This window comes from Xyrauchen texanus, chromosome 1, assembly GCF_025860055.1.
Source record: "Xyrauchen texanus isolate HMW12.3.18 chromosome 1, RBS_HiC_50CHRs, whole genome shotgun sequence".
In the NCBI taxonomy this organism is placed as follows: domain Eukaryota; kingdom Metazoa; phylum Chordata; class Actinopteri; order Cypriniformes; family Catostomidae; genus Xyrauchen; species Xyrauchen texanus.
Genome location: NC_068276.1, coordinates 1678043 through 1702796, shown reverse-complemented (window position 1 = coordinate 1702796; position 24754 = coordinate 1678043). Strand labels below are relative to the sequence as shown.

Sequence of the window (24754 nt, the reverse complement as noted above, 5' to 3'; positions counted from 1 at the left end):
GTCTGATTTCTGCAAGATTGTTAGAGATCATATTATTCCCAGCTTTTAACTTTGTTTTGAAAATGTTTTATTAGTGTTTAAAGTTTAGTATACATAAATGTAAGTATGGTGGTTATAAACCATTAGTTTTCATTTTTTATTCAGAGGTTCAGCAATATCTAAGAACAATTTCCAATTTGAGTAACAAGAAAGCTGTAAAGTGTATTGAAATATGTAAACAATTTGGTATTTTTATTAAACTGTTTATTTATTTATTTTCCTTTTTGTTGTTGTTTGTTTTAATATACCTCTTGGCTCTAGATGTAAAAGTTTTTTAAGCATTAATAAAAAAAAATAAAAAAAAAGTCTGTCGCAGGTGTAAATTGATGGTCCTTAAACAAGCCCTCATAAAAATCTCCAACTGATTGACAAATTCACTTGTGAAATGGATTACAGTGAACTGTGTGTCAATGATTGACTTATGATCAATAATATGGTAGTAAACAATACATTGTATTCTAAAGTCAAGCTTTTTGTATTGTCTTATCAATGATTAAGAATGTAATGCATTTTAATTATCTGAATATTTTATATATATATATATATATATATATATATATATATATATATATACATAATAATTGTGTCCTCTCACAACCAATCGTATAAAACATCACAAAATATATATAAAATACAAAAATGTGGCTCTTAAAAGAGCCGTTTTGAGGAAGAAACTCGGAGATCATTCACTTCTTTTTGGGAGCTGCTTTCTTAGGCTTGGCTGCTTTAGCCTTTGCCGTTTTGGGTTTGACAACTTTGGCCTTTTTGGGGCTCTTGGCTGCTTTCTTGGCGGCTGCTGGTTTCTTTGCCTTCTTGGGTCTTTTCTTTGCCTTTTTAGCGGCTGCTGGTTTCTTCGCCTTCTTGGAAGATTTCTTGGCGGCAGGTTTCTTAGTCGCGGCACTCTTGGGCTTCTTAGCAGCGGCGGGTTTCTTGACTGCAAAAATAAATAAATAAATTTAAAAATGGTGTCTCACCAATAGTTTACCATATTTGCATCTCTCTTGTTTCTGAGTTGAAAACGTCTCATTAGTACATTTGGACTGCAAGGCCTCCGTACACTGATGACCTGGGTGGATGAAAAAAGGCGTTTTAATGACAACATATTTTGACCATCAGGGCTTTGTATGAACATTAAAAGGTGATTCCTAAATCATATGATTATATAACCTGTCTAATAATAAATATGAAATCAAATAAATAAATAAATGTTTTGGATCTGAACTTACGTAGGTGAATGTTTATTTTTTTATTAATTTTTTAATGATTGAGTTTTGTGCAAAATCATTTCAATTAAGATATTCATAGCTTAAACAACCATGTTTCAAATAAGCATATTTTTTATTATTATTTATTTATTTTGTATTAATTATGAATATACTTCCATAGTTACTGGATTAAATCTGTGAAAGTGGCTTAAACCACCAGAATTATTTCAACTTTGTCAAGTTCAATCTATTGTGTGTGATTGGACTGCAATCCCGAAGGTGTCTTTTCATGATCGGATAAATTCCCGATCACTAAAGAAAAATAAATAAGTTTAAAAATGTAATTGTTATGATGTGGGGAGTCAGGAGAAGGCAGATGGAAGGTTAGGATCCAAATGCGGGTCTTTATTAACAAGAAAATTATAATAATAATACAAACACAGGAGCAAATAAAAGGTCCACGATGGGAAAAGGAAACTAAAACACTAGACTAAACGCAGACGGGGTGCAGGTAGCGAACATCCATGAAGGGTAGGGAGATCCTCGAACGGGTTAACAGAGGGGAACAAGAACAGCAGGGAAATCCTCGGACGAACACGCAGACAGCGAACATGAACGGTGAACAGCAGGGAGAGAAGTCAGCAGTGAACAAGTAACGTCAACGAACGACAAAGGAAAGGGGAATACAAGCGGGTTTAAATAGACAGACATGGTGATAACAAAATAACAAACAGGTGCGGACAATAACACAGAGACGGCGGTGATGAGTGAAACAGAAAACACGGTACAGACAACAAGGGATCGTGACACGGAATGTGATAAGTGAAACGGAAAACACGGGACGGAGAACAAGGGATCGTAACATTAACCCCCCCTCAAAAGGACCGGATTCCAGACGGTCCTAGCAAACAAAAGAAAGGAAAAAACAAACAAATAATCAAGGAGAGAGGGGCTAGAAGGGGGGAGAACAGACAAACCAAAGGGGGCACAAGGGACACAGAGACAGACCAGGGAGGCACAAGGGACACAGAGACAGACCACGGAGGCACAAGGGACAGACAGGCAGACCAGGGAGGCCGAGGGGGCCGACAGGCAGTCCATAGGGATATGTGACAGGGACCGGGTCAGGTGGCCTGGGGGGCGTCCACTGGGTAGGGACTGGTTTAGGAGGCCAGGAAGGTATCGACCGGGCAGGGACAGGTTTGGGTGGCCCGGGGGCTGGCCACAAGGCAAGGTAAGGGAACTTAGAGGGTTGGTGGAAAAAGTCCTATAGACCCTTTTACTGTTTGTACACAATGATGACGTGGCAACGTATGCGCGCGCATATTGGCAAAGGAAGTATGGCGAGAATCAGCAGTGTGTCAAGCTACGCGAGCGGATTAAGCAACACAGACAGAGAAAGTTATTTCAAAAAGTTGACTTTATCAAATGGTATCCGGCTACCAGATCCGTGTACTATAGTGGAGTGGATAGAAGACGTTAGCAGATGGCCAAATATACAGTGGCCAGATATATATACGTATTTAGTTGAGAAACCGAGCGTGTACACCCGAGAGAAATTACGAGCATATAAATCACTGGATCCTTATGAATACGTTGTCTGTGGTCATGTACAGAACATCAAATACCATGACATAGACTCAGAGTTTTGTGTGTTGAAATCAGAAATTCTTCCTAGTCAAAGACAAGGACACAAGCCAACGATGTATGAGGCTTGGGTTATTATCAACCAACGAGAGAACTACGTCCTCACGGCGAACTGCACCTGTATGGCGGGGTAAGTAGGCTATTATTTGGTGTTGTGGGCTTGTAGTTGACATACAAAGATGAATTATGCCTCAGTGTTACTGTCCTTTCAGGTTTAACTTAGGCTTAACCTACTCTCCTTTACATATTCTCATATGTTCTCATAACAAGGGTTTGAAACTACAATTTTCACGAAATACACAGTGCCAACAGTGTTCAAAATGTCAGCAGCCAGCCAATATCATTCAGTTACATTCAAAACCTGTTTAGGCTTAGGTCGTATACACGCGTAGTAAGTCAGATGTTTACTTACTTCATAGTCCGAGACGAAATTTGGCTGAAAGCAAATGTTACTTTCAAGCCCTGTTCATAACATTATTGATCAGCCAGTAAGTTTATTATGTTTTTGTGAAATTTCAGGCTTGGGTCATGCTGCAGTCATGCAGCTGCAATATTATTCAAAGTTGAGCTCTATGTTAGGATGGGAAGGACTGAGAAAGCAGCAGTTACATCTGGAGTGTGCATGTGGAAAGACATCAGCTGGAAAGAAGTCAGACCAGCTCCATTGAGGAAAATCAGCTTCCACAAACCAAAGAGGCTAGACAGGCAGTTTCAAGCACCTTTAACATCTGCTAGGAAAAATAGTATCACACCCAGAGGCATGTAATAGTTGACAGCCTTGATAAGCTTCCTATTGCCATAGTGTTTTGACACCATAATGTAGCATGAGAAAGGTGAAACTTGGTGATCCAGAGATGAAAATGCCTACAGACACAGTTTAATTTTTATCACTATAATTTACGTTGGTTTGAATAGGTCTGCGTTTGTCTTCAGGTTACTTATTTTTTAGAAATTACATTTGTTTGTTGTATATTGTACACCTGTGTGTTTAAAGCTCTGATGTGAACATTATGCAGCACAGTAACTGTGTCTTTTTGTTGCTCTATTATCAGTGTTGACAGATGATGACATCCGGGAACTGCAGGTTGTGGACCCCTGTGCTGCAGTGCTGACAAGCCTGGAAAATAGTGCCACAGACACCGCATCATCTGACACTGATTCAGAGGAGCTTCCTGACTTACCTGAGCCATTGACTGCTTTATTTGATGTAACACTCAGGGAACTCTCACCACAGGAAATGCAGGTGAAATGTGAGGATACATTTCACAGACTTAAAACTACACTACAACCTCATCAATGTGAGAAACTGGAATTTGTGACACAGCAACAGTCAAAGTCAAAGGACTAGTACACCTATAGAGCTGGTCAAATCACAAGCACTAAATTACACCAATCGACCACAACTGACAAGATCAGAAAAACATACCTAAACGATATAATGCAGTATAAAAGAACAGAATTAAATGTCCCATCTGTGCTCTGGGGTAAGAACATGGAGGAAAAGGCAAGACAAGCCTACACTGCATATATATCCCAAAGCCATCCAGATTTAAGCGTCAGCTCATGTGGCTTAGTAGTGAAACCTTCTGAGCCACACCTTGGATCATCACCAGATGGGATAGCAAGATGTACCTGCTGTGGCAAAGGGGTGGTAGAGATCAAGTGTCCCTACAAATACAGCGATAGCCTTCAAGGATGTACAAAAGATGAGCAGTTTTGTCTGGACAAGTCATTCGCATTGAAGCATTCACACACACACTACTATCAATGTCAACTTCACATGTTTGTGTGTGATGTTAAATATTGTGACTTTGTGCTGTGGTCCAAGAAGGAGTTCATTGTGCAACGTATCCTAAGAAATGAAGAATTTTTGAAGGAGGCTTTGCCAAAAGCACAAGACTTCTTTATCTCGAGTGTGTTGCCTGAAGTACTGACATGAAGACATGACCCTGTCTTGGTATCACAGAGAGCCTGCAAATACTGTGAAAGGCCAGATTTTGGAAAAATGATCATCTGTTTCAAATGCAGCAACCACGTTCACTACACCTGTGCACACATAAAAAGGAAGCCAGCAACATGGTTATGTAGGGAATGTCTGAGAGTTGATGTTTGAATGATTAAATTTAGGACTGGGAAATGTTCTGAAATGTTTAATAAAGAAAAGTGAAAAATTAGCATGTGCTGGAACCAATGCAGACAATTTCACAATTGGGGGTTCTCACACATTTTAGCAATGATTTTTCAAAACTTTTCCATGATAGAAGAGAAGATACTTTATTGATCACAGGGCGAGATTTTTCGTCTGCATTTGACTCATCCAGGGGCCTGTGTACTCATATACAGATATGCAATTAGAGCAGTATGCCTGGCTGGAGCACACACACACCCTGACAATCAATCAGTTAAGATGAAATATATTCATACCTGGCCAATGATCCATGCTGCATTCTTGTTTCAGAGTTTTAAAAGAAACACATAGATTTGTTGCCGTTATAGGTCTATCATCTCTCCTCCTTTTCCTATGGTACCTACAATAAAAACAGCAGAAATGTACAGTTATGCAAGAGAGAAAAACAAACTAAATAGAACAGAGGGGGAAATTAAATATTCTTACCTCTCCAACTTTGCTTCGGGGTTCTGGCTCGGTTTTGTGGACACAAACACAGAAGGCACATAATCAGGACTACTAGTGTCCAATGACGCCTCACCTTCAAATAAAACACACACACGTTTGTTTACTAGCCAAATCTACCGCCAGTTTATCAAACTTTACCTGCATTTGAATATTATTCTACATCGTACAGACAATCACTAATGTAAACGGATTACTAGAGTCCAATAACGCTTCATCTGCAAATAACACACACGCAGTTTGTTTACTAGCCAAATCCAACACCAGCTTATGAAACTAGCTGCATGTGGTCATCAAACTTCAGCTGCATTGATAAACTACACCGTAGGCTACAGACAATCAATTATGTAAACCATGCTTTCCATTAAACTCAAGAGTACATAGATAAACTTACCTGATATAAAGTGGGCGCTGCAGACGCGAGCATTTTTTATTATGTCCTCGCTCCAATCTCCAAGGAGTTGCTAACACGTTAGAGCCAGTGGGAAACAACACCACTTCCGTTGCCAAAATGCGCGCGCAACTATTTGATCACGTGGGCTGTAAAAGGGTCTATTGAGATCAACGGCCATTGTACGGTTACAGGTCCGTGTACCGCCCTGCTGTAGACGATCTCATGGGACAGATGGAGCCTATCGGTCTGTGGACGGCCAAATTTCCACGTAGCCTGTAGGAATACATGCCCGAACGGACACACATAGGGGGTGCTGTAAGCTGCGGTGAGACCCCCGGCGTCCCACGGTCCCACTATCTGCCCGCTGACCACTCACAATGACCAGTGACCACCCTGGGGGGGCGGGGCTGTCCACGGACTCATTATCATCCCCCTAACCCACTATTTTACCCAAACTGACCAGTAAGACCCCTGACCACCCTGGGGGGGGGGCGGGGCTGTCCACAGACCCATTATCATCCCCCTGACCCACTATTTTTCCAAAAGTGACCAATGAGACCCCCTGACCACCCGGGGCTGTCCACGGACCCATTATCATCCCCTGACCCACTATTTTTCCAAAAGTGACCAATGAGACCCCTGACCACCCGAGGCGGGGCTGATCCACGGACCCATTATCATCCCCTGACCTACTATTTTTCCAAAAGTGACCAATGAGACCCCCAGACCACCCGGGGGGGGCGGGGCTGTCCAAGGACCCATTATCATCCCCCTGACCAACTGTTTTTCCCAAATAGGTTTTTACGCTCTGGGATTTCACGGGCAACGCGTTTGGTGGCCGGGGTGCCCGCCCACACCCTCGAAATGGGATATTTTAAAGGTGAAAAAAAAAGAATGGCAGGAGGTGTCTGCCCTCTTAGTATGTGATAGAGGGGCACCAGGTGTGCAACCGAGTGAAATTTCGGCTCCGTCGGAGCTCGGGGAGCAAAGTTAGAGCACATCCCACGTACGATTTGTACCTTGTATTTACACAGCGGGTCCATGTACACGACCCCGAAAGGTCCCCTGAGCCAGGTCCTAAATTTTGGAGGCCCTTGGGGCTTGCTAAGTATTAAAACCTCTGATGAATGTAGCATTGCACACAGGCCTAAAATGCAGGCAGAGAGATCTGTTGAAAATAATGAAAAATGCTTGTTTACATCCTAGACCTTAGTCCTCTTAGTATGTCGATATGGGGCTTTTGACGTGTCACCCTGTGAAATTTGGGGTCCGTTGGAGCTCAGGGTGCAAAGTTAGAACACGTCCCACTGACCATTTGTACCATTCATTTTCACAGCGGGACCGTGTACACGACTCCGAAAGCTCCAAACGACTCCAAATTGATATCAGTAGCTTCACAGGGACCCCCCTAGTCAGTGTGCAAAGTTTCAAGTCCCATTGGCTTCGTTAAGTGCTTAATTGGCTGACTAATGTGTGTAATGTGACAATAATTTTCCTCTAATATTTTTCTTGATTTTTTTTAAGTACTTCCTTAACTCTGAGGGACACACCTTTTTAATATGTTGTTTCTGAGGGCCCAACAATGAAGCATTCGAAGCCCCCAGGTCTGAGCATCAATTTTAACCCCATACACGAAACCGCTGTAGAATTGGATTGGTTCAATGGGCAAGTGGGATTTCTTGTAAAAAGAGGTCAAAAGGTCGCAGGACCTCGAAATTTGGGATTCTGGAGCCCCAGGGGCCCCCAAATCAATGCCTAAAATTTGGAAGCTCTAGACATTTTCCGAATGCACTCTTTCAGCTCTAGACCTTAAATGAACACCCAAATGACTTTGCACATGCAAGAGGCTCTTTCTGGCTTTGAGAGCAAAAGGCCTGTGAGGTTGATTCTCGCATTCAAGCCAAAAACAAAATGGAAAAAAAATTTCTTTCTAGAGAGTTGCGCTTTTAATATGACGCGCTTGGGGCACGTGAAAGGTCCAAACGACTCAAAAACGACATATGCGCGTCGTCAGGGCGTCCTTGGACAGCGTGGTGAGTTTCGTGACCTTTTGACCTTATTTTCCATTCATTTGGCCCATTTAGGGACATTGTCCACAAAAACGTTGTGAAAAATGCATTGATTCAAAGGGATAGTGGGACGTCTGGAAAAGAGGGGTCAAAAGGTCGCAGGCTCTCGAAACTCCCGATCCGCGAGCGTCCGGTCCCCACGAATCAGGAACCAAAGTTTGGGGTCTCTAGAACCTTCCTGAGCTTATATTCAAACCCTAATCCTAGTGGCCTCTCATCCTTCAAGAGGCTCTTTCAAGCTTTAACCCTCTGGGGTCAGCAAACACGCCGGCACGTTTTGCTGTTTTTTTTCACATAGCAGCAACATAGACTTAAAATACTCCGTCATTTATGGTCATATAAATAAAATCAATACATGATTATAAACTATAGAGGGTCTTCTTTTTTTGTGTACACTCATATTAACATCAAAACCTTGTGTTTTCTTTAAATAAATAAAATAAAAAGGTTGAGCTTTCAGCAGTCTCTGTGTTCACGTTCATATTTCAGAAACACGTCATTAAAATTTACTTAAACTCCGCGAATTCTTCTCACACAAACATGAAACATATGTCTAAAGAAAGCTGTTAACCGTTGCCAGAGCGCTGGCGCTCTGAAGCATTTTTTTTTTTTAAATAGTTCAAAGTTACTATCAGATTTAATGTTATTACCTTGACAAACTATACATCATTAAAAAGATATAAGACTCAAGGTTCAGTATTTGACCACTATTGTATTCTGAGAAACTTACAGTGACAGTTATGTCTTAATTTGTGTCTGGAGTTATGTAATCAAAAAAATGAGTCGATACCTTTAATATGAATTATGAGCGTCAGCCGCTCTCATTCAGAAAAAAACTCCTGTGAGACCGTCATGACAGCGCTTGACAAAACAACGTCCCTCAGGTCTTTTATCTCAAAAATTTGCAGATTTGGAGAAATATTGATAGATTCTCATAGGTTTACATCAGATTTATATAGACAGGAATCATATTTATTGAATATATACCCAAATGCGTCGATGTAATCATTATGAGCGCTGGAGACTCTGATGTATTGTGTTATCAATCCATACTGGCAGCCTGAGGGCGCCGGCGCTCTGTGCACAGTATATGGAACTCCATATATGGAACACACGAAGAAGTGCCATAATCATGTGACATTCCAGGAAGACCCTGACACAACAAAGCTATCAGAGATTGCTGTAACTGCAGATAAAGATGTTTTGAAGACAATAAACATGATTGCAATGATATTTGATTTATCTGTGTTCTTCGAGCCATGTCAGGTATTTTCATAATAATAGATTATATTGATAATGTAATGCTAATCGATATAGACTTTATCATCGTGCAGAATACTATAAAATAATATATTTTCTGTCTGATTTTTTTATCTGAAGCCAAATCAGAGCACAAAAGGTTTTTAAAACACTCGACTTGTGCTATAAAGTAAGTTTTAGAGCACAAACATGGTTTTAATCTCATAAATTGTCGTGTATTGATGGTGTGCTAAGCTAATATGATAGCTAGCTTGGTGCACCTACTACCTAGCTGTTATTTTTATTAATATTTTTAAATAGGACTGCTTGCTGAAATGTTTCTTTTTTCAAGAAGGTCATTTTATATAGTTTAAAATGTAAGGTGAGAACTTTGAGAACTTTCCCTAAAAGAGATTAGGGATTGAAACAGTGTGAATAGCCAGTCGTTAGTAATTATAATGCAGACAAAAGAAAAGCATATTTAGAGCCATAACCAGGCTGGAGAGGTGTGAATGTGTGCAGGGGAGACTGAGACTGAATGGAGATCGTTTACACCACATAAATAAACAGAGACAATAGACTGAATAGATGCTTAGAACATGACAATAAACATCAGTTTGCATTTTAGAGTCTAATCAAAATAAAGTCGTATGACATGAGCTTGAAAAACATTTAACTAAATACAGAGTTTTAGACTTGTCATCTTCAGATTTTAAATATAACATGGTCAGGCGTGTGGCTTTAGCTGCAGTGCATTTCTAGATTGCTGCAATGCCAACTTCAATTTTATTTTCATGAAAATATTTCATAAAAATACATTTCTAATAACTTGACAAAACTTTGAAGCTATTTATAACTATTTTTTTTCATTATGACAATAATTAATTCTACATTTACAATAAACTGCCAGGTGTCAGCTTTCAAATGGGATCATACTTGTGCTTTTAGAACAAATGGTTTATGAACTGTATCTGTTTCAGTTTGGTATGCCATTTCTGGGGATTTTTCAAAAGTGGGGTTGCAGCTTAACAGGTTAAAATGTCTACTTTTAAATAAAACAATTCAAATTTAAAACAAATATTATCCTGCAATGTAATCTGTATAAAACAAAGCGATGTACGGTTTTCCTGGCTCAGCTTCATTATCTGTAATGTGATCACACCCACCAGCAGAGCGCGCCATTCATACGCTAATGTGCTGAGGCGATCGAGGCAAATGGTAAACGCCCCCGACTGCGAGATTTGATGTCAACACAACTCAACTTTTCTGCATGTTTGTAATGATACTCCTGGATGTAAGGATGAGTTAACATTTTTCAGAAGAGCGGGACTCAGATGAACATTTGTATTTTGAAGAGAGACTTGATCCAGCAGAGGATACAATTTCAGACAAGCAAGTAATTTAGTTTTCATTAGCTGACATGCTATTTTATATAAACATGTACATATTTTACTAGTGTGACTGTTTCCAGACAGGATTCAAAGTATTGACATGTCCTAATAGGCAAGTTTTAGTTACAGGTAAATGTTGTTATTTACATTGTATGCTGTATGATATAAATATGATATGTAATATGATATAAAAATAATATGAATGTTAGATTATATTTTAATGTGTTTATGCTGCCTCGTTATCATCAACAATGCTTGTGCTTGCAAATATGTGTTCAGGTTAAATGAGTAAAATACACTTTAAATATGCCCATATTAGAAAATCAGCATATTATCATATGTATTTTGGATCAAATAAATGCAGTCTTGGTGAGCAGAAGAGACTTATTTTAATGGTAGTGTAGGTCTAAAATTAAGTAAAGTCTTTATGTAAAGAAAATATATAGTCAGATTACTTCTTTTAACTTAAAACTTGATTTTGATCATTAAATCTCCTCACATTCATTCTCTTTGTCACATTCCTCATTGATAGGCCCAGAGGAGTGGTCTTTGTGTCCTCAGGTGTGAATCACATAAATATTCATGATAGTTCACGCCTCCTCGCATATTACCATTCAGCACTAAAATTGTCTTACAAAAGTTAAGTGACTATATTGTTTTGTATGAATGAGTGATCAGGATGATTTTTCACATCATTTTGTAGCAAAAACTCTAGGCTACAAGATCCAGTTCTCAAAAGTCTTGAGGACAAATGTTTAGTATGTGTTATATGACCTTATTTCAGTGACTTAAAATTTTAATTTTTTCAAAAACCACGCATAAACGTTATTTTCTCAAAAATACAAACCTGTACATACATGTTGGTCACATATTATTGTAGCCCAGTTTGTGCTGAATATAGTGTTATCAGACTTAAGCCATTAATATGTTTTTAAGCAACTGAAAAAAGCACAAATGTCAAGGCATGTCAAAACTTCTCCAGGGCCCAAAACACCCTCAGACCCCAGAGGGTTAAGTGCAAAAGGATTTTGAGGGAATCTTGCACAAACTCCCCAAAAAAACTTTTCCTTTTTTCTAGAGCCACGTGCTCTCGGTATGTGTTTTGGGGGATGTCAGGCTACCGCCGTGTGAAATTTGGGGGCTGGGGGACCTTTCTAGAAAAAGCCCACAGACTATTTGTTTCATTCATTGTCTGCAACGGGTTGGCGGACGGGGCTTAGAAAGGTCCGAACGACTCAAAATCGACATATGCGCATCGTCGGGGTGCCCTTAGACAGCGTGGAGAGTCTCGTGACCTTTTGACCTTATTTTCCATTCATTTGGCCCATTTAGGGACGTTGTCCACAAAAATGTTGTGAAAAATGCATCGATTCAAAGGGATAGTGGGACGTCTGGAAAAGAGGGGTCAAAAGGTCGCAGGCTCTCGAAACTCCCGATCCATGGCGTCCGGTCCCCACCGAATCAGGAACCAAAACTTGGGGTCTCTAGAACCTTCCTGAGCTTATATTCAAACCCTAACCCTAGTGGCCTCTCATCCTTCAAGAGGCTCTTTCAAGCTTTAAGTGCAAAAGGATTTTGAGAGAATCTTGCACAAACTCCCCAAAAAAAGTTTCCTTTTTTCTAGAGCCACGTGCTCTCGGTATGTCTTTCGGGGGGCGTCAGGCTACCGCCATGTGAAATTTGGGGGCTGGGGGACCTTTCTAGAAAAAGCCCACGTGCAATTTGTTTCATTCGTTTTCTACAACGGGTTGGAGGACGGGGCTCAGAAAGGTCCGAACGACTTGAAATCGACATATGCGCATCGTCGGGGTGCCCTTAGACAGCGTGGAGAGTCTCGTGACCTTTTGACCTTATTTTCCATTCATTTGGCCCATTTAGGGACGTTGTCCACAAACACATTGTGAAAAATGCATTGATTGAAAGGGATAGTGGGACGTCTAGAAAAGGGGGTTCCCGAGGTCGCAGGACCTCAAAATTTGAGATATTTGATCGCTAGGGACCCCCGAGTCAGGTCCTAGAGTTTGGAAGCCCTGGGGGATTGCTGAGTATTAAAGGCTCCGATGAACGGACTGTCGCACACAGGCCCAAAATGAAGCCTGTCTCATTGATTCCTGTGACAGGCAGAGAGATCTGTTGAAATTAATGAAAAATACTTTTTTGCACCCTAGGCCTTAGTCCTCTTAGTATGTCGATAAGGGGCCCTTGACGTGTCACTGTGCGAAATCTGGGGTCTTTGGGACATCGGGAAGAGCAATCCCACTTACAATTTGTACCATTCATTTTCACAGCGGGACCGTGGACATGACTTGGAAAGGTCCAAATGGCTCTAAATGTAAATCTGTAGCTTCTCAGGGGCCCCTTAGTCACTGTGAAAAGGTTCAAGTCTGAATGACTTTGTTAAGTGCTTCATTGACTGACTAATGTGTGTAATGTGACAATCATTTTTCAGGAATATTTTTCTTGATTTTTTTTAAAGTACTTGCTTAACACCGAGGGACTTGAATTCGTTACATGTTGTATATGAAGGCTCCAGGAAGGAGTACTCGACGGCTGAAGTTGCTGGCATATGATTCAAGGCTTTTTTCACCGAATCATACAGGAAGTGCCCACTTCCAACTGGTTTGAATAGCACCAAATGCATGGCTCGTGGGAATTCGTTTTTTATGCTCATTGTGCATGTTTATGAGTTGATAGTTGAATCAGCTTGTTATATTAGGCTGAGTTGAGTACTATTTCATAAAGGAACATAGTAAAGCATACTGTTTCCCCCCACTACAACCTCAATTGCATGTTTTGGCTTGTATTTGGATCCCCTCCCCCATCTCCATTTTCAAGCCAGTTTCAATGGTTCTCCAACTATAAGACAATTACAATGGTAATGATTAATCATTGACCTTTGACTCTCACTCTGAAGCTAATTGTGCATGTTTATGAGTTGATAGTTGCATCAACTTGTTGTATTGTGTATTCTGAGTGCTGCCAAAGGGATGTTGTCAATAAAACGTATCGGTTACCTAACGTAACCTCGGTTCTCTCTAGATGAGGGAACGAGTATTGCGTAAGCTAGCTTACGCTACGGGAAAGATTCATCTTTTCTGAGATATTGAAGCCAAAAAATTATCCTTAATTTTTGTATCCATTGTCAACGCAGTGCGGCAGCTGCAGACCTTGAGCGGGCTAGCTAGCGAGCTCATAGGTTGCTCTGCGGCAACTGCTGCAGCCTATAGACGAGTGGATGCTTGTCAACGCCGTGCGCGCCAAGCATCCACTGTATGAGCCCCAGGGAATTAAGGGGGACCCGGGGGAGCCCTTATGAGTGGGGAAATAATATTTGGCCGGCAAGAATGCGGGTCATTGATTGTGTAATACATAAGCACATAGTGGGAAGGGAACAACAGAGCGGCGGTGCCGGTCTTGTGTGGAATGTGTCCCATCAGTGCAGCTCACCAGGGGAGCTGTAGCGTATTAAACCGCTAGTAGTTTTGCCTGCAGAGCGGGCACTTCCATATTGTAAAATCTGACAAAGGTGGAGGGGGAAGTCCATCCCGCTGCCACACATATGTCGTGAATGGAAATCCCGCTGGACCATGCCCACGAGGATGCCATGCCTCTAGTGGAGTGAGCCCTAATGCCCAACGGGCATGGCAGGTCTTTTGACGCGTATGCAGCAGCAATAGCGTCCACTATCCATCTAGACAGTGTCTGTTTCGAGGCGGCGAGACCTTTGGTGCGCCCTCCGAACGAAACGAAAAGCTGCTCAGAGCGTCTGAAAGCGGCGGAGCGCGCAGTATACAATCTCAGTGCTCTGACTGGGCAAAGGAGATTGGCGTCGCATTCGCTATCGGGTGCTGGCAGCGCCGATAGGGAAATGACCTGTGCTCTGAAAGGAGTACCGATCATCTTGGGAACATAGCCGTGTCTAGGCTTTAAAATGACCTTGGAGTCACTTGGTCCAAACTCAAGAAACGCAGCGCTGACAGACAGCGCGTGAAGGTCTCCCACACGTTTGACTGATGACAGGGCAGTCAGAAAAACGGTTTTGAGTGAAAGGTATTTCAAATCCACGGATTGAAGTGGTTCGAAAGGGGGGCTTTCATAGTTTCGAGAACTATAGAAATATCCCAGATAGGAACCGATTGGGGGCGCGGGGGGTTCATCCTTCTAGCTCCCCTGAGGAAGCGGATGACCAGCTCGTTTTTACCCCATGACTGGCCGTGCAGGGGTTCAGCGAACGCCGCAACGGCCGCCACATACACTTTGAGCGTGGATGGGGATCTGCCCTTATCCAGCAGCTCTTGTAGAAATACGAGCAGCGATGACCAGGTCTCTGTCGGTGCACCATTTTGAGAACACAGACCATTTTGACGCATAGAGTCTTCTCGTGGAAGGGGCTCTAGCGTGTATGATGGTGTTTATTACTCCTGGCAGAGCGACGGGTAGTCGTTGATCAGCCACGCATGCAGCGCCCAGCGCTCTGGGTGGGGATGCCAGATTGTGCCGCGAGCTTGAGAGAGGAGATCTGCTCTCACTGGGATGGGCCACGGCGCTGTCAGTGACAGCTGCGTAAGCTCCGGGAACCATGTCTGATTCTCCCAACGCGGGGCTATGAGGAGCACCGAGTGACGCGTTTCCCTGATCCTCTGCATTACCTGTGGCAATAGCGAGACGGGAGGGAAGGCGTAAAGCGGGCGTCTGGGCCAGTCCTGGGCCAGCGCGTCCTCGCTTCGAGAAAAATATTGGGCAGTGAGAGTTCTCTTTGGACGCAAAGAGGTCTGTCTCTGCTCTGCCGAATAGGTGCCATAACGTCTGGACTGTTTGAGCGTGCAGGGACCATTCCCCTGGGGAATATTGTCTCTGGACAGTCTGTCCGGGCCGTCGTTCAGGTGGCCTGGCACGTGCGTCGCCCTCAGCGAGCGCAGGTGGCACTGGGACCAACTCAGTATGCGTTTCGATCAGATGAAATAGGTTCCTGGATCTGTCACCGCCCTGACGGTTTAGGTAGGATACCACAGATCTGTTGTCCGAACGGACCAGGACGTGGTGACCCTGAATGACCGGGAGAAAGCGCACGCGGCGTACTCGACCGCTATCATTTCCAGACAATTTATGTGAAGGAGCTTTTCCTGAACTGACCATAGGCCGAAAACCGGAGAGCCCTCGCAGACCGCGCCCCAACCCGTGTTGGACGGCGTCTGTCGAGATGACTTTCGGCGAGATACAGCTCCCATTGTCACTCCCCGCTGATACCATTCGGCCAATGTCCAGGGCTGCAGAGCTGAAATACAGGTCTGAGTCACCTTGATGGGCTGGCGGCCTGTGGCCCAAGCCCGGCGAGAGGCGCGGGTGTTTAGCCAATGCTGAAGCGGGCGCATGTGCAGTAAACCCAGCTGAAGTACTACTGCGGCTGAGGCCATGTAACCTAGCACTCTCTGGAATTTCTTCAAAGGCGTGAGGCTGTTCATCTGAAAAGATGCGGCTAGTCGCTGAACACGGCGCCGCTGTGTAGATAAGCTGAGCCGTCATTGCCACGGAGTCTAGTTCTATTCCAAGGAAGGAAATTGTCTGACTGGGCTGTAGTGAGCTCTTGGTCCAATTGACTGCAAGACCCAAACTGTTCAGATGGCTGAGGAGAACTGCTCTGTGAGACAGAAGCTCCATATGTGACTGTGCCATAATCAGCCAGTCGTCCAAATAGTTCAAAATTCGCAAACCCTGTCTCCGCAGGGGTGCGAGCGCCGCATCCATGTACTTCGTGAAAGTACGGGGTGCTAAGGACAGGCCGAACGGAAGGACGGTGTATTGATAAACCTGGCCGTCGGCGAATCTCAAGAATGGCCTGTGATGGGGATTTATCTGAATCTGAAAGTATGCATCTTTCAGATCGAGAGAAATAAACCAGTCCCCTGGCGCATCATGCGCGAGGAGTTTCCTGATTGTAAGCATTTTGAACGGTCTTTTGCAAGCACCTTGTTCAAAACCCTGAGATCTAATATGGGTCTGAGGCCGCCGTCTTTCTTGGGAACAAGAAAATAACGGCTGTAAAGCCCCGACTCAGCTCAGAGAGGGTGGCACTTTCTCTATGGCCCTTTTGCACAGAAGGCTTGCTATTTCTGAACGAAGCATGCACGGTGCTTCCGTGTTCACAGTGGTTTCGAGCCAGCTCTGAAGCGAGGAGGGCGGCGATCGAACTGTAGCAAATAGCCCTGTTGTATTGTGCTTAACACCCACTTGGATATCCCTGGAATAGCTTCCCACGCTTTGAAGCGTAACGCTAGAGAGTGAATGGCCAATTCGCTCTGATTGCCGCACACAGAGCTGAACAAAATGTGTGAGCCGTTTAGTGTGTTTATGCATGATTGCTCGCAGACAGCATGAACAGGCTGTTCTGTGAGTGACTTCCGATTGGAATGAATGGGGAAAGAGTCACATCTGTTACCTGATGCGCAAGCATAGTCATGGGCACGGGACTTACACACAGAGGAATGTTTGCTGGCCGTGTAACAGAGCGGGCAGAGAATGGGCGCGCGCACGTATTCGTGGGCGCATTTATTGACTCTAGCGCTCGAGCGGTTCGTAACCGCTTTATGTGAGCGTGCTCTGGTGGGGACACGAGACATGCAGTGCTTGTGTGTAGAGGTGAACACTGGATTGTGGGCACAGTTTCTACACATAAGACATGTTTGCTCTTTACAAGATTTATTTGGGCCGCCGTGAAAACGGCGTTTGAGTGCAGGCAAGCGGGCAGTGTCACCGGCTTGTTGGCTGCTAAATTCACCACTGCAGTAGCCTGAGAGAAGGGGACTGACAGGGGGCGAAGCTTTGACGGTGGTCCGGCCACGGCGGGACTGAGCCGTCGTTTGTTCAACACAGTTAGGAAGACTTCGGCTGCTCGGGTTTCAGCGTTACCTTAAGACGAGGCCCGCGGGGGGGTGGCAGTCTGCGGCGGCTGTCTGAGCGCGATCGAGGGCGGCCGCCCTGTCGACGCTGAGAAGTCTGAGTTTGTTGAACTGGGCGCTGTGAACAGGCTCGTGCAGGAGGCTGATCACGTGAGCGGCCTGCAGAGGAGCTAGCGCGACGCGGCAGGAAGAGGTTCATGGCTTGGGTGGCTTTCTGGACTTCTGAGAAGCGGTCAACAATGCCACTCACCGCGGCGCCGAAGAGCCCGGTCGGAGAGAGCGGTGCGTTGAGGAACGTGGAGCGCTCTGCTTCTCCCATGTCGGCTAGTGTTAGCCACAAGTGTCTCTCGGTCACAGTCAGCGAGGCCATGCACTTCCCTAGAGCTTGGGCTGCAGCTTTGGTAGCACGAAGGGCGAGGTCTGTCGCGCTTCGTAGATCAGTAACAGCCTCTGGGTGCCTGCCTTTCTCATCCCACTCCCGAAGAAGGTCTGCTTGTAGGATCTGTAAAACGGCCATTGAGTGCAGAGCAGATGCGCTTGGCCGGGCGGCGGAATAGGCGCGGCCAACATAGGCGGAAGTCGTTCTGCAGGCCTTAGACGGGAGCACAGGCTTGGAACGCCATCTCGCGGAGGGCGGACAAAGGTGTGCTGCTACCGAGTCCTCGACCGGAGGGATGGAGGAGTAGCCTCTCTCAGTGGCGCCGTCCACCGACGCGAGAGAGGTGGAGACGTGGGAACGGGACCTGGCTGAAAAGGAGCGTTCCACGACTTTGCAAGCTCCGTGTGTAATTCCGGCAGGAAGGGAGCGGCCCGGCCGCGGGTGTAGAGCGGCGATGGCTTTGAAGAAAGCAGCCGTCGAGTCTGTTGGGTGCCTGCTCAGGGGCGGTGACCACTCGAGCCCGAGGCGGTCGACGGCCTGTGTGAGGAGGCGTGTTAACTCCCTTCGACTCGGCGCTGGTCCTTCTGGATTCCTGGGCCGAGGAGGAGGCTTGGGAGCCTGACCACTCCTCGCTGTCCGAAGCCATGATGGAACAGCGGCCCTTATCCTCTGCCTCGTCATCTGAGATGGCAGCAGTGCGGCCGCTCGGCGGCAACTGCGCTGGCGTCCGAGGGCGGGAGGGTGAAAGCGATGCTCGAGGGAAAGGCTCGGCGAGGCAGTCGCTTCAACCACAGTTTCCGGCAGCCTTTGTGAGCGGCGCTTCTTCCTGCGCTGCTGAAGGTAAGGCGGTGCGGCGGTTTCTGCTTTGAGCGCTCGAGTCGAGCCCGCGAGGGTCGACATCGGTAGCTCCTCACAGAAATCGCATCCGCCCTCAGTGAGGGTGAGCTCTGCGTGCCCCAGTCCCAGGCAGAGAGCGCAGATGATGTGGCGGTCTCCTGTGCTGAGAAGGGCGCGACATGAGGCGCAAGTGGAGCGAGGCATCTTGAAAAAGACGCTTCGTACTCTTTTGTGAATAGTTCGTGAGAACTAGCTTGCTGAATAAAAGGATACATCGTCGGATGGCGTAGCTTCGCAGGATGGCTGAAGGTGGCTGAGACGGCCGGCTTCTTCTAGCGCTGTCCACGCTTGCTTGATGCCCCTCGAACGGCGACGCGGCTTCCAGGTCAGCGATGCGAAGAGCTTCGCTGAAGAGATGAAAATCAGGGTTCCAGCCTACGAACTACGCTTATATGCACTCAAGTCACGCCCATTTTGGCGGGCTTTGATGCAGTGAGAGCGCGGACGCCTCTCATTGGATGCGAGTTCGCCCAAGCTCGTCTATAGGCTGCAGCAGTTGCCGCAGAGCAACCTATGATCTCGCTAGCTAGCCCGCTCAAGGTCTGCAGCTGCCGCACTGCGTTGACAATGGATACAAAAATTAAGGATAATTTTTTGGCTTCAGTATCTCAGAAAAGATGAATCTTTCCCGTAGCGTAAGCTAGCTTACGCAATACGAGAGAACCTCTCGTAAGAGAACTGCATGTAAATGTTAAGTGTTTCAAATGAATAGCACATAAACCTGCTGTTGAGACTCCATAGGACAAAATGCTTATGGACACTTAATTTTTTTAGGCAAATGATGCATGTTTATGAGTTGTAAATTGCATAAACATGTTGTATTTGTGTATTATGTACAGAATACACAAATTTGAAGGGCTTATGTGTTTCAGGGGGCTTCACAGAGTCACCTAAATGTGATTTTAAGTCAAAAATGTGATCCTGGAGTTATAAAAATGATCCTGGAGTTATAAAAATGAAGTCCACCAAGTGATGAGTTTTGACCCATTCAATTGATTGGAAGTGGGTGTACCCAAATGCCATTTATTTGCATTGGCTGAAATCGTCACTTGGTGTACTGCGTTTTTATAGCTCCAGGATAACATTTATGATGTATAATCACATTTAGGTGAATTAGTGAAGCCCCCTGATCAACCTGAGCCCTTCAAAACAAAAAAATTTCACTGGCCACGAAACCTTTATTTCTCCAAATGGGAATAATTGTACGTGGGATGTCCAGATCTCAACTCTGGATTGACTTAGGAAGCTGAAACTTGTGTTTCTGACCTAATCTCAGCCTCCTCTTTCTATGTTGTGAGTTTCAAGAAAATTCGAGGAAGTCGAAATTTGCGCGCACAAATCCTTAAAGGGGCACGCACGAAATTTTCGACATCCTCCGATCTTAATGAAATTTATACCATACATAGAGGTGGCTTGGAGAACAACAGAAATACAAGTTTCAGCTTCCCAATTCTCTCCAGAGCTGAGATATGCACATCCCAACTCCAATTTGACCCATTCACAGAAATGAAGGTTTCGTGGTCAGTGGAATTTTGATGTTTTGAAGGGCTTATGTTGTTCAGGGGGAGTCCTACAGTCACTAAATGTGATTATATGTCAAAAATTTGATCCAGGAGTTAAAAAAAACCATGTCCAAAAAGTGATGATTTCAGACAATGCAAATAAATTGCATGTGGGATGTCCAGATCTCAGCTCTGGACAGACTTAGTGTGCTCAAACTTTTTTTCTGTGCTTCTCCAAGCCTCCTCTTCCTATCTTGTGAGTTTCAAGAAAATCTGAGTAAGTCGAAATTTGCATGCAGGGGTATGCACGAAATTTTCAACATCCTCCGATCTTAATGAAATTTATACCATAGAAAGAGGAGGCTTGGAGATGAACAGGAATACAAGTTTCAGCTTCCCAAGTCTGCCTAGAGCTGAGATATGCACATCCCACAAATTTAATGTGGGTAGTCCCAATTCCAATCTATTTAATGTGACAAATTGTATGTGGGATCTCAGCAATCCCTGTCTGTGATTCTTTGCTAAGAATTCCACTTTTTAGCACTTTTGCACAGTGCAGTTCTCAATATGTCCAGTCTATGTATGTATGTATCTATTTGTAGGATGTTTGTCTATCTGTCTATCTGTCTGTCTGTCTGTCTATCCTTTTAGCCCATTACTTTGATTGGAAGTGGGACTACCCACTTCCAATCAGTTTAATGGACCCAAAATCATCACTTGGTGTACTGCATTTTTATAACTTCTGGATCAAATCAATGATTTCATCCAATTGCATGTGTGTAGTCCCATATACAGTCAAATGAATGGACAGTGGTCTATTGGAGGACATATATCTATACAATCAATTGCTAATGGGCAGATAGCCTGTTGAATAAATTGTACGTGGGTAGTCCCATTTACAGTCAAATGAATGGGCAGTTAGGCTGTTGGTGGACATACAGCTATACAATCAATTGCTAATGGGCAGATAGCCTGTTGAATAAATTGTACATGGGTAGTCCCACTTACAGTCAAATGAATGGGCAGTTAGGCTGTTGATGGACATACAGCTATACAATCAATTGCTAATGGGCAGATAGCCTGTTGAATAAATTGTACGTGGGTGGTCCCACTTACAGTCAAATGAATGGACAGTTAGTCTGTTGGTGGACATACAGCTATACAATCAATTGCTAATGGGCAGATAGCTTTTTGAATAAATTGTACGTGGGTAGTCCCACTTACAGTCAAATGAATGGGCAGTTAGTCTGTTGGTGGACATACAGCTATACAATCAAATGCTAATGGATAGATAGTCTGTTGGTTGACTCAGTTTGGGTAAAATAGTGGGTCAGGGGGATGATAATGGGTCTGTGGACAACCCCGCCCCCCCAGGGTGGTCAGGGGGTCTCACTGGTCAGTTTGGGTAAAATAGTGGGTCAGGGGGAGGATAATGGGTCCGTGGACAACCCCACCCCCCCCCCAGGGTGGCACAGGGGTCCATGGGGGTCTTCAGGGGGCATTGCGTCCCACTCCCCCATTAAAAGAACACATTGCAACAAATGGAAAGAGGGAGAGCCCTGCCCCGAGAGGCGCCCGGTTGCCATCGATATGAATGGAGAAGGCGCCCATTCATTCGAGCCAGAGGTGGGACGTGAGGCCGCCCTCACGTGGGTAAAGGCTGAACTGCACTGGAGAGGCTATATTCGGGGGTCTTCCTTTAAACGCCCGTGGCGGGGGTCTTCTGCGCCCGAGGCGGTCCTCCGCATCAAAGACCTTCCCCGTCGGACCCCCCGAACGAACGGGCGCCCGCCCCGGGGCCCCGAAAATTTTTCTGAGGCTGGCGCGCAGGATACAGGGACCCTCCGACACGTTCCCATATCCTAATGGGCTACTGACCGCCTATTTGACGAGGTTTGAGGTTTTATGACTTGGTTTGACTTTACTTCTCTTATGTAGGGCCGGTCCAGGGGGCCTGGGAGGAGGAGTGACCTCTGGGGAAGCTGGCGGAGCCGCGGAAGACTTCTGAGGCGGCGCAGTCGTAGACCTGGGCGGCGGCGCAGAGGGAGGCGGAGCTGTGGGGTACACTGTGGGCGGCGCAGAGGCAGGCAGTGCCGTGGGAAACACGGGGGGCGGTGCAGAGGCAGGCTGAGCCGTGGCAGACTCAGGTGGTAGGGCCTTGGGTGGGTCAGGAGGCGGAACCGTGGTGGGCGGAGCCAAGGAGGACTTCGGAGGCGGGGCCGTAGAAGGCTTGCGAGGCGACGCCGTTGACGGCGTAGGCGGAGCCGTAGAAGGCTTGGGAGGAGGCGCAGTGGAAGGCGTAGGCGGAGCCGAGGGAGGCTTGGGAGGTGGAGCCGAGGGAGGCTCTGGAGGCAGAGCCGAGGGAGGTGATAGCGAAGAAGGGTCAGAAGGCGGAGCTGAGGGAGCTACTGGAGGCGGAGCCGAGGGGGGCTCAGGAGGTGGAGCTGAAGGAGGCTCAGGTGGAGGAGCCGAGGGAGGTTCAGGAGGCGGAGCCGAGGGAGGCGAGGGCGAAGAAGGCGAGGGCGAAGAAGGCTCAGAAGGCGGAGCTGAGGGAGCCACTGGAGGCGGAGCCGAGGGGGGCTCAGGAGATGGAGCTGAAGGAGGCTCCAGAGGCGGAGCCGAGGGAGGTGAGGGCGAAGAAGGCTCTGAAGACGGAGCCGAAGGAGGCTTCGGAGGCGGAGCCAAGGGAGGCTCAGGAGGTGGAGCTGAAGGGGGTTCAGGAGGCGGAGCCGAAGGAGGCGAGGGCGAAGAAGGCTCAGAAGGCGGTGCCGAGGGAGGCTTCGGAGGCGGAGTCGTGGTTGGCGGAACCAAAGGGAGGTTCAGGAGGCGGAGCCGAGGGAGGTGAGGGCGAAGAAGGCTCTGAAGACGGAGCCGAAGGAGGCTTCGGAGGCGGAGCCGAGGGAGGCTCAGGAGGTGGAGCTGAAGGAGGTTCAGGAGGCGGAGCCGAAGGAGGCGAGGGCGAAGAAGGCTCAGAGGGCGGAGCTGAGGGAGGCTCGGGAGGCTCAGGAGGCAGAGCCTCGGGAGGCGGAGCCGTAGGAGGCTCAGGAGACTCGGGAGGCGATGCCCTGAGAGACTCGGGAGGCGGAGCCGTAGGAGGCTCGAGAGGCGGAGCCGTGAGTGGCTCGAGAGGTGGAGCTCTGAGTGGCTCGAGAGGCTCGAGAGGCGGAGCCCTGAGTGCCTCGAGAGGCGGGGCCCTGGGAGGCCCGAGAGGAGGAGCCCTGGAAGACTTAAGAGACTTGAGAGGTGGGGCCCTGGGAGGCCTGAGAGGAGGAGCCCTGGAAGACTCGAGAGACTTGAGAGACTTTAGAGGCGGAGCCCTGGAAGGCTCGAGAGGAGGAGCCCTGGAAGACTCGAGAGAAGCTGGCTCTTGGACGGTCATGGCCACTGGCGCTGGCTCAGGGGCGGTCGCGGCTACAGGCGCTGACTCAGGGACGGTCGAGGCTACAGGTGCTGGCTCAGGGACGGTCGAGGCTACGGGCGCTGGCTCACTGACATCTGAGGCTACAGGCACTGGCTCACTGACGTTTGAGGCTGTCGGCACTGGCTCACTGACGTCTGAGGCTACAGGCATTGGCTGGTTGACCATGGTATGCGCGAGCTTGGGTTCGCTGGACGCTGAGGGCAGAGCCACGGGGGGTTCTGGGGACAGAGTTGCGGTAGACGGAGGTTGGGGAGAAGAGACCCTTCCCTTTCTCCTCTTCCTCCGGACGGATGAGGCTGACAACGCTGGAACGCTGTTCGTGGTTGGCGTGGCCTCAGGCTCACTGGCCGTGGCTGGAGTGGGCTCTGGCTCGCTGACCGTGGCTGGCGTGGGCTCTGGCTCGCTGACCGTGGGCTCTGGCTTGCAGACCGGGGCTGGTGTGGGCTCTGGCTCGCAGACCGGGGCTGGCGTGGGCCGGGAGGCGGAAGCCCGTCTTCTCTTCCTCCTCCGGGCAGACGAAGTGGACCGCGCTGGCTCGTGGAAGGCGACTTGCGTGGGGGTGAGCTCGCTGACAGGTGGGACTGGCGTGACAGGAAGCGCCATGGGTGACTGGAGAGTCACCACTGAGGGAGGAGAGGTAGGGTCCTCCTCAGTGACGCCCACGGTTAACGGCGAGCCGCAGACCCGCAAAGTCACCTCCACGAAGCTGCAGAGAGTCCACTCGTGCGTTGCCAGTGGCAACCGCTCCCTCAGTGAGGTGTTCAGGTTGCCCCTGAAGAAGACCACCAGGGCAGAGTCCGGGAAGTCAGAGACGTTAGCCAGCTCGAGAAAGTCGCCAATGTGGTCCTCCACCGGTCGGTCCCCTTGTTTTAGACTGAGCAGCCGGAAGTTCGCTCATTGGACCGCTGGATCCATAGTTTAACACAGAGACGGCGGTGATGAGTGAAACAGAAAACACAGTACAGACAACAAGGGATCGTGACACGGAACGTGATAAGTGAAACGGAAAACACGGGACGGACAACAAGGGATCGTAACAGTAA

At 46.9% G+C, this 24754-nt stretch overlaps 1 protein-coding gene across 1 annotated transcript in view; it reads right to left on the bottom strand.

Moving 5' to 3' along the window:
• Positions 1-635: 635 nt before the first annotated feature.
• LOC127648140 (transcriptional regulatory protein AlgP-like) overlaps positions 636-24754 on the bottom strand; it is a 26737-nt gene continuing 2618 nt past the window's right edge. Inside the window, exons 4-6 of the mRNA XM_052132737.1 lie at positions 5506-5599; positions 5316-5419; positions 636-973 (exon numbers count right to left, since the gene is read on the bottom strand). Of these exons, the coding sequence (XP_051988697.1) occupies positions 726-973; positions 5316-5419; positions 5506-5599 (446 nt within the window). The 3' untranslated portion in view covers positions 636-725. The remainder of the gene's footprint in view (positions 974-5315; positions 5420-5505; positions 5600-24754) is intronic.